This window comes from Colias eurytheme, chromosome 2, assembly GCF_061535395.1.
Source record: "Colias eurytheme isolate Ceu_HAF_F1 chromosome 2, ilColEury1 Martin Lab GWU primary, whole genome shotgun sequence".
In the NCBI taxonomy this organism is placed as follows: Eukaryota; Metazoa; Arthropoda; class Insecta; order Lepidoptera; family Pieridae; genus Colias; species Colias eurytheme.
In genome coordinates this window covers 5632477-5643831 of record NC_142981.1, presented here as the reverse complement: position 1 = coordinate 5643831, position 11355 = coordinate 5632477, and the positions used below count along the sequence as shown (strand labels likewise).

Here is an 11355-nt window from a genome sequence, read left to right as displayed (position 1 = left end):
TATCCCTTGCACATTGTTGCACACCAACACACAATACTTTAATCCTCTCTCGCCATTTTGTCTTACCGCTACGTCAATCCGAAAATCATATGAACGCGCGAAGCGCGGCAAATTTGAATATGGATGAAATGTTATTTCATTACATATTTACCAACTTCTAAATTGTTACAATTAATACTTAAACACACATGTATGTAGTTGTCAATATATACAGTAATACTTTTTCTAGAAGAGTTATGCATTTAAACTCATTTGCAGCCTGACTGACGAAACTTACTTTATGCATTTAAACTCATTTGCAGCCTGACTGACGAACGTACTTGCTTACTACGCTACGTAAATTATACCTATTACTATAGACGGTTACAAGGAACACAGTTCTATCAGATTGTATTTATACTTACCAATTTTTATGTTGTTTGATAAAAAAAAAATTTTACATACAAAGTAAAAATTTATATGTATTGATACAAAATTATTAAGTTGTTTATTGTTACATTCTTTGGAAAGTTTAGATTCTTCTTCTACTGAATTGTATTCCGTTTAATTTTACATGTGTATTCTAGATAAAATAGTTTTCCAAGCCTTTATTGGTTTCTCCCTTACATACGCCTTCAATAAAATTTCTAGTTCCGAAGATATCTTGTCCGGTTGCCATGACAACAGAGCTTTAGTTACACGCGGTGGGTTATGCTTGCTCATGTAAATCAAACTCGTGAAAATTGCTTCTTTAATACCATGCGACACTGAAATGAGAAAAAAAAACAATATTAAATTCCAAATAAAAAGATATATGGGGGCATAAAATCAATATATTGAAAAAAAGTAAAACTTCCAGTTATAAGTAATACTACTCCAGCCAAAAAAAAATTAAATTGTTTCCTTTGTTTCCTATATAAACTTAGGACATGGTTATTTTTTAACAATTAAACAATAAATTACTACTGTGTTATCAACATCACACGTAGCATTTAACTTATTATTTCTTAAAAAATCAAAATACTCACAGTCATCTTGATCCAACATATCTAACAGTTGATTAACAATAATTTCACAGTGTACTTTCATATCAGCTGGATATGGTTTGAGGAGTGGTCCCAACATTTCTATACAGAATACCTTTACTTTTTCTGCAGTATTTTCAGCCTCTATCAGTGGTAAAAGCATATTATTTATTACATTCTTTTGACACCATTTCGGTCCATGACGCTTTGCAAATATTAATAAAGCTATCCTTAACATGTTCCTATCCGATTGATCATCTGGAAAAAACAAATGTACTATTAGTATTACGCCTCATATTCCAAGTCAACACTCATATTTCAATCATAAGAAAAATTACCTTTGACACTTTTAATTGCACTGTTAAACATTTCCAGAATTTTTGTTTCATTCCACTCACTAAATTTATACATATATTTCTTGTTCAGTATCCACCTTATATCTTGGACTCGGTTGAACTTATCCTCACACTTATAAAAGTGTAGCAAATAAACTATACAAGTGATCAATGGTGTTTTTGCTGAAAAATAATGACACATTTAAAACAATACATGAAAGACAAGTCCATTAAAATGTTGTTTAATTTGATTTTTTAAACAGTAATTTATATAGAGAAAAACATATAATTTACCATATTTCATGTGTGCCATTGGCAAAATATGCATCCATGCAGTAAGACATTGCTTGATGAGAGCAACTGCCTTGTATTGAAGACAATACATAGCGTCTAGAATGAATGTTTTCAACCGATATTTCATGTGGAACAATTTGCATGTCACTGCATAAAAATGGGAAAGACTCTCGACTGTGTCGAATTCTGGTGAATGGTTCAGCCGAAACAATGTATACTCGATGTTACTTAGCAAATTATTCACAATATTATATTCAGGTGTATTTAAATGTTGGAGAGCAGACAATATTATTTGTTCTCTCTTTGTCATAGCCAGGGGTCCATTAGAATTAACTTTATTATATAGCTCAAGCTTTCTTGCTGGATCTTGCAGATGTTTTATTAACCCAGCCAATAAGCTCTTTTCGTTCATTTTTCTCATATCTTCTACAAATTGAGTAATGGCCGATTGCATTTTGTCAGGTTGAGCTTCTAAAATGTGCGATATTGAATTTTCGAGTTTCTTGCAAATTGTGTCCGCAATTGAATCTAAAAAATATTATTTATTGATTAGATTTAAATTGATAAATGAAATAATGAAGAATATGTTAAATCTAAAGCTTATATTTTATACTTTACCTGTTACACTAGTAGATTTACTTTTAAATGCAGCTTTTCCATGTTTCATTATCATTTTACATAGAATACTATTACTGAGATTATTTATAGTACTGGATTCATTTGATTGCTGTATATGATTATCATTGTTACTTTTGGAAGCATTGAATGTTGGGTTAGTTACTTGTTTGTCTTTAACATTAACATTTCGTTCGTTTCTGCTTTTCGATATATCTACCTTAATGTTATTGTCTATAACTGATTCCAAATTAGTGCTGCGTAACAATCTTTTATTAGTATTATCCGAATTTTGTGAACTGAGCCTTAATGACCTCCGTTTTGATATTGCTGAATTAATGCTAGTATTATTATCAAGTACATTTATCTCATTAACACTTTCTTTCAAATTAATATTATCACAGTGCATATTCTCTTTTTCAACAAGCATTTTATTATTTCTTGAAAATAAATCTAAGTCAGAATAATCAATGTTTACTTGCTGACTTTCTGATATGGTATGACTTATATTGTTGATTGGTTCTTTTCTTCCTGTTTTCTCTGAATTTGAACTTCGTAGCATCCTTTTACAACTAACATCTGAATTGCCAGAATCAATTCGTTTTCTCCGACGACTGGTCTTTTGCATCTTCAGGTCAACTAGACTTTTATTATCACTTATTATAACAACGTCACTCTCTTCTTTATTTTCTGCTGTGTTGGCCAAAATTCTACTTCTGCTGCGGGTTGAAATAGTTTTAGTTTGATTTATACTATCAGGTTCAGATTCTTTAATGTTACTCCAGGACTTGGAAGGCTCTTTTCCTCCATCATATGAATTATTGTCAGAGGTGTTATCTGATGATAATCTTATTTTGTCTAGATCTTTTCCTGAGTTCATTTCCTGTTGTTTTACCTGGTTTTCATTTTCTTGAGATTCGCAAGATTTTTCATTGTCATTTGTTATATTTTCTTTAGGTTTATTGTCACTGGTCCTCATTAATTTGGAATTTGGCTTACAGAAATCTTTTTTTGGTGCAATATTACTTTTCGATTTTAATTCTGCCATTACTTTTAAGGCTTTATCATATGCCTCTTTGTTGTTCAAAATTTCCAAAGATTTTTTGAGTTTTTCCTTGTTTGCTATTGGAACTAACTTATTTCTTTTTCTTAATTTTTTCAAAATTGGACTATTGGATCCACTAATTTTACACCTAGGCATAATTTTCTTCTTAAACCTATCAAGTTTAGTTGGTTTGCGAGTTTTGTTTATTGTCCTACTATTATTAGAATCTATGGCATGACTTTCTTCAAGTTCTTGGCTTTCACAATCATTATTTGTAACTATTTCCGTATTACACACATCATTTTGAAATTTGAGTGTGCTACTGGTACAGGATTTTCTGTTGTTATCACATATATCCTGTAAGCAATCTGATTGACTATTGTCTTCATTGTCAGAATTGATTAATAATGTTTCAATCACCTCAATATGATCATGACTTGCTGTTTCATCAAAATTCAGACTGTTCCTTTCTGTGTTCTCACACACACTCTGTTGTGGTGGTGTTACATGTTCAAGGTTATCTGTGCAAATAGGCTTTTGTTCAGCCAAATTTAAAGGATGAGACAGGCGATTCATTTGAATGTCTTTATTTGTTTCTAAATTATTAGATGGTAATATACTTTCAATTCTAGAATCATCAGACACTGTAATATCATTAGTCAAAATTATGGTTTCTTGGCTACACTCATCAAATAATTGACATGTTTCTTTACTTAAAGTTGGCACATTTTCCAAATTATCAGGCATTTTTATTTTTAAAATATTTTTGATTTGCACAATTTCTTTACAAAGGTATGATATATTAGCCTGTAATGCTTTATTTTCTTCTCTTATTTTCAAAGCATCTGGACATCCAACATGGCCTTGAGTTTCACTTTGTGAAGAAAGTACATTTGATTCTTTTTGTAGCTGTTTGTGAGACATTGCAGGTGTTCTAGGAATAGGTGTTATTAATGGATGCTCCAAACGCATATTACGTAATATCATTTCCACTTCACAGTCATTATTTATTTCATCACATATTTTTTTACTGTTGTTTTCTTCCAAACAATTTAATGTTTTTGTAGATTTTTCCAGTTCTTTTTGACTAGATTGAGTATTAATGTTCTTTTGACAAACTCCAGAAACATTTTGTTTATGTAAGTTGTTAGAGATGTCTGCTTCTAATGTTGGTAAAATTTGAGTCTCTAGTTTTGAACTATCTGAAGAAACTTCAAAAGATATGGGACTTGTTGATGTATCAACTAGAGTTAAGAGATGAATAGGACTTGTTGATGTTTCAACTGGAGTGCAGCAGTGAATAGGACTTGTACCAACATCTACCAATTGCCTCTTTTCTTTTATAGTTACTATTTCAGTGCTTAAAGGAATGTCTGTTATGAAATATTCAGGACTTTTTCCTGTGTTCTTATCACTAAGTAAGGCTTCATCATCAAATATGTTAGGACTTGATCTAAAACCTTCTTCTACTCTAATAGGACTAGTGGCTGCATCAACATGGACAATGTTTTCTTTATTGATCACATTGTGGTGTCTTTCTGTAGAAAATCCTAAGTCTGGACTATTTAAAAATTTATCTGCATCAGAAAATGCTAATGATGATCCCCGGCCAGTATCTTCACTGATCACTTCTTCATTACAACAATCATAATAGTTATCATTTAGCGATTCTGAAAATATTACATATTAATTACAATTTAAAAATATGATAAATTATGAAATTACCAATGAATTTCACGAACTGAAAAAGCTTACCTTTAATTTTATTAATTGGACCCGATTCAAAAATTGCTCCCTTAATGATTTTGTCACTAAAAGTCATGGGCTGTGGAAGAAAATACATAATATTAGAAACCTAAATTATAGGATACAACTACATAATTAGATTCTCCATTAGGATTTATTGTACCAATAATTAAGAGTAGTTTACTTACCTCAGCCTTATTTTGTAGCTGATTATGGAGAGGTGAACCCACAGGACTATCTTGAAGGAAACTTTCATCACAACTGTTGTCAGAATCTAAATTATTATCTAATCCCTTAACATCCTTATATTTATTTATGATATCCTTACAAGATTTCGAATTTTCTGTAATTTTATAATAATATTAAAATTAAAAATATAATTATTTAGCATGGCTGCCATAATCCAATAATACTTCTTAAAAAATATTGTCATTCATCACTTCAATTAAAAAGGTAGATTTAATTTATAAATGTGCAAAGTCCTTGCTGAATATTCAACTTTACCTTTTTAATCAACAACATTTCTATTATAATCCCACAAAACTCAAATAAAAAAATAATTTCATTTATTATACTTGTACAATGAGAATAAATAAAAAAAAATCAACTTACTTTTACCCAATATAACATCTCTCATCCATGCAATATCTATTAAATATTGTTCTCTTTCTTTCTCGAGTGAGGCGAGTTTCTTCTGGTAATCTTTAACAGTACTTGTCTCCAATTGTTTCTCAATATTTAAAGCTTCTATTACAGACTCATGCTCTTTGACCAATAACTGCAATTATAATGAAAAATATATAAACTGTATAGTGTATACCTAGTACTGATTGCACACAAAACCTCTAGTAATCATAAGATTTAGAGAGAACAAACTTAAAACCAAATGAAATCAATTATGATAAGAAATTAATATTACAAGAGTAAATACAGAAATTGGTATATTTCTTAATCTTATACAAATATGACATTATCAGTTTACTATTTTTGGCAATAAGACATACATTTGATTTAAAATAGAAAATTAAAATCACAAACATGTAACTTACTTGTAATTGGTGGGCGTGGGACCTCATTGCTTCACATTGGTTATCCAGATAATTTACCTTTTGTTCCAATTCTTGTTTACATTCATTTAATTTTACCACATCCTATAAAAAAATTAAAATCCTTATTAATTAATGGATCAATTACTTAATTAAACAATAGTTGAAAAAAATACTTTCTTCTATTATTCAATTTTTCTAAGGGAACATTGATTAAGTTAATAATTAAGATTATTGAATTTGTTGTTTTCGTTTTGTACTTTACATACAAAAAATCCACCAACCTTTTCCATTTGAATGCATTTTTCTAAAGTGACTTTGTAATCAATACATGCTTGTTTACACTCCTCCTTCGAAGCTAAAAGCAAGCTTTCAGTTTCATCGAGTTTGTCTTTTTGTAAGTAAAACTTTTGCAGAAGACAACTGAAATAAAAACGCAAATATGGTTATGATATCTGTGCCTCCAGTGAATAAGGGAGTAAGACGAGTTATTCCCTTTGGTTTTTATTGCACCATTGGATTCAGCTCGTCAAAATACACAACATATCAAAAGGTCATATCTCTAGCTGCGTCCTAACCCATTTTTTCGAATGACCCAAACGGTATAAGTAGGGTGTGATTAACGGTATAAGTTACCTTATCCATCATTTTAGGCAATCGCAAAGGAACTATTCGTCTCGAGTCAAAAGTACCCACGAACACATAGACGTATGTGTAGTTATACTTTTTGAATAAAGACTTAATTCATTTTGTTCCATCAGTCCTAAGACTATTTTAGTATATAAACGCATTTGTGCCATTTTTCTAACATGAGCATAAAGGAACAACTCTTTTAGTGTCATTGGTTCAAGTGACGACATGAGACAGTTTGGCATTAATGCCGTGTTGCTATTGGTCTATTAATTGAATACTGAACGGAAACAACACACTCTATTCCTTATTATTTTTAAATCGTTTTTTCAATAAATCTCCAACAACAAATCTTTATATTTTTTAAAAAAGGTATTTATCAGTTAACTTAGGATACTAATATATTTCTATGGAAATGAACTATTTTTGCAATAGATATTAAAAATACAGTTAACACATTAAATGCATTTAATGATATTATACTCTTTGTTTATATAAATACAGAACGATAATAATTGAATCATCTAAAAAAAGCCAACAAAAATGTTAAACTTATATTTTCTTCTTATAATTGGGTAAGTTTTTAAAAAATAACTCGTTTTTAATCTTTTTTTCAAAAAATTATCTAACTATAACTACAATAATCAAGACAATAATATTATAGTCTATAATAGTCGCATAAAAAAAATATTTATAACCAGGCTTGACAATGAATTATGAATATTGTTTTTTCCGCATATAGCGTTTTAGCCACTGTGCTTTGGTAATTTGCCTTTTTTATAGGAAAAAAATCCGCAATATCGATACTTCTTTGGTCCTGCATTTTCGTAAACATTCTATGGATACTCTGGTACCACATATTTTGAAAAAATTGGGCTATTGTCACGTAGAGTCTCTTCAAAGTGCGTGCCACAAGTCGTATTTGCATCCAAGGCACCTTCAAATCTGAGCTTAATTTTTCATAAAATCTTTGCGGCTCATTGTATTTTCTTTATTTATCTACATTATTTTGATATTATATGATATAGAAATTGTTAAAATTCTATATCATGCCGTAAAAAATCGCCACTGACCACCTATAACTTTTCTTGTATTAAATGAACATACAGGAATATGGTTTTCGGGCTTCTCTTATCTCTTTATAGTGCTTGTATCCTCAATGTATACCACCATGACATTGTGGCGTTGCCACTTTTATTATCTATATTTTACGAAACGGAACGCACTTGATCGAATTTTAAATTGATTCGACGAATAATTTTCACTATATAGGACAATAGTTAATACGCAAAACGCAATACGCAGTTGATACGTATTTAATACCAATACTCAATGATTGTCTCCTGCTAATCTGTACAGACTAGACTTATTGTGGTGACTGGTGAAACATTGTATAGCATTAACAACATAGTACTGTATTATTGAAAGATCGATTAAACGTTTATTTTACAATCTACGACTTTCATTATACATGGGTAACAAAACCCCATAACATATTCGGTTTTACTCCGGACAACATCTTCAGCCACCCAATCCTCTTGCTTGAAGTACAAATCCAGTGGAGGACAATAATCGTCATTTACCAAAAATTGAAGGTTTTACTGCTAGGTCTCGACGGCTAATAAGTTGGTTCTGGATTTTGCAGCGATTCGATGGTAAATATAGAAGAGTTCATACGTCAAATTTACGTAGATTGGACTTCTAGGGTCAAATGCATAAATACCTAAATGTTGTTTTGTTTTTATTATCTAATAACGATAAAAAAACCCGTTGATTTCATTCGTTTTTCAAGCTACGTGCATAGTTTTTCCACTAAAAGTCCTCAATTGAGTCATAAAGTACACAAATTTCAAGCATAATAAGTCACATCATTTCTATAAAACCAAAACTGGCAATAATATAAGTCGTGTTGTGCGATTATGAACATAGTGCATAAGGGCATAAGTCGTTATATTGCAAAGAGTAAAAAAAAAATTATGTGAATACATTGAGTTATTCCATGAAGTACTCGTTCATAAGGCCACAACTACAAAAAAACACGAAAAAAGTATATTTATGGGGTTGTTACAATATGTGTTCATATGTAAAAATATAGTCTTACATCATATCTTACACATACAAGCTTAAAATTTTGAATTAATAAAGATTTAGTATTGATATATAGTTTTTTGTCTCTCCTGAAAAGTGCTGTTTTTGAGTTATTCCCTTATTCACTGGAGGCACAGATATAATTCAATATATATATAAAAAATTAATAATTAAATTGGTTTATATTTATAATATATATTTTGGTACTCACTGGCTTGCTATGATTTTATTTTTGACATTTATGATAGACTGCCGTTGTTTTTCAATCCTTGCAATGTTCTGTAACAAAAAAATTGTTAAAACTACAACTATTTCTCTTAAAATTTTAAAAACTATTCAAGAATAATGATGTTATTGATTTGTTGTCACAATATTTATTCTTACTTATTACTACGATCTCTGTTATTGTGTGGTAAATAATAATACTAAACAACATTGTTCGCTTTCAAAAACTTCAATTAAACATTTAAATTGTGTAAATTTTTATAAAACAATAATCACAAAACCGTCTTAAAAATAACCTTACCACATTCTGAGTCGCAGGCTGTAGGAAATTTAAATCAAAGTCTGCAACTGTGTCCTCATATGAATTAGCCATGTTTGTTTATTATGTTGCTTTTAAGTTTAAAATATAACTACATCTTTACGCATCAGTAAAATTTATTAAACACCGGGCGCGCTACAATTATTACAGCCGACATGTTTCCAATCAATGACAGTGACACATGACAGTGAAATTAGTGGGGCCATAAACAAAGAAGAAGAAGAAGTTTTTTTGATCTATTGGGCTATGGTACATGGTAAAATCCTGCGGGAAAATTAATATTATTATAATTCAAATCATGTTTACATAAAAACATGATTTGAATTTATATACATAGTATAAAGATAACAAGAAGGCCGTCTCCCAGCGCTTAGGAACGCACGGTACCTAAACTCACGACCACGAGAGAGAGACGCAGAGACGGTTTTCACTTGTCACATTAATATTTTAAAATAAGCTTCTTGGGCATGACCTGTGGGCATGACCCATGGGCATGACGAAAGATTTTGAAATCCTCTTCCATAATGTGTGTATACGTTTACTATACAAGAAAAACCCTATATTTCGGTAATATACTTAAATCAAAGATAAAAGCCATTTTTCAAAAAATATTTATTATCTGTGCCAAAACAGCTCGCAGGTGTCATGGCGTAGGCGTGACGTCAAACCGTAGACAGAGAAACCAATAGACAAATTGATAGTTTATGTCGCATTCACACAAGAAAAAGAGCAACTTATGCCGGTGTTGTGTAAAGAAATGAGAGAGAACGATAAAATTTTTTGTTTCACCCAGCGTGCCACTTTTTTCAAGAAAAGAAACCTACTTTGCTAAACAAAGTTTGACAGCTAACTATCGTCTTCCCTAAAAATATAGTTTTTACATGTTCTAAGTTACGTAATTCATGGTATGTTTGGTTTTTAATGATTTAGACTTACTGTTAATACCTTATAAAATAATACCATGGTGCGGTGTAGCGTTAAAGGGTGTTAAAGTGATAGTGGAACGAAAATGCCTGGATTGTCTTTTCACTCGTAAGTATACAACTCTTTATCAGTTTATAGGCCTTCATGATATTTCAGCGTGTTAATATATTGTGTATCACGTGCTGTTGACTTGAATACATTGTTTAAAAACCACAAAAATAACAATTATAAATTTTAACCTAAAAAATTTTGTGTTGCCAACTTTTCTACAAATTGTTACCCACTATTATGGGAAATAATAATATATATTCTGCAGTGTGTATTTAATTAAATATCTGAAATATTCAATGGCTTGTTTCAGTTTTCCTGAACCGGATAATTTACGACAAATTTGGATTGTAGCTACAGGATGAACAGATTGGAAACCAAAACCGAAGGTTAGAAAGTATTACGGCAATCACCACCACCGCGACGCTGCCCCGCCGAAGACAATGGACACTCTTGGTTCCAACTTCCAACATTGAACCGGAGGGACGTAGTTAATTAAGTTAGAGATAATTTAAATGTAATTTTTTTATAACAATAAATTATTATTAAGTAAATTTCGTTTTTTTTGCGCGTTCGCGGGTCGGTCAATATAATTAACGTGTGTATCTGTTAATACTTACGAAAATAAACATTCTTTTATTTTTTTTATTTTATTTTATAAAAAATAATGAACAATCGAGTTTTCATCTACATTATCATTACATACACATTTTTATATGGGATTATGATAATGATATATATTATACATACTAGTGGTCCACCCCGGCTTCGCCCGTGGTACATATTTCGCAATAAAAGGTAGCCTATGTCCTTTCTCAGGTATCAAAATATCTACATACCAAATTTCATGCAAATTGTTTTAGTAGTTTAGGCGTGATTGAGTAACAGACAGACAGACAGAGTTACTTTCGCATTTATAATATTATATAGTATGGATTATATAATATATAGGTATGTGTATATACATAATATGTATTACCCATCTAAAAGTAATATGTTTATTATATACTAGCTGTGCTCCGAAAACCATACATAC

At 30.5% G+C, this 11355-nt stretch overlaps 1 protein-coding gene across 1 annotated transcript; it reads right to left on the bottom strand.

Moving 5' to 3' along the window:
* Positions 1-329: 329 nt before the first annotated feature.
* Positions 330-9496, bottom strand: LOC149910355 (uncharacterized). Its single transcript, XM_090112891.1, has 12 exons — positions 9330-9496; positions 9015-9082; positions 6370-6508; positions 6089-6190; positions 5652-5817; positions 5228-5382; positions 5049-5118; positions 2252-4963; positions 1634-2161; positions 1343-1522; positions 1008-1262; positions 330-746 (listed from the first exon to the last, which is right to left on the bottom strand). Exons 1-12 carry the CDS (start codon positions 9399-9401, stop codon positions 550-552), a joined length of 4644 nt encoding a protein of 1547 aa, XP_089969017.1. The 5' UTR covers positions 9402-9496; the 3' UTR covers positions 330-549.
* Positions 9497-11355: the final 1859 nt, after the last annotated feature.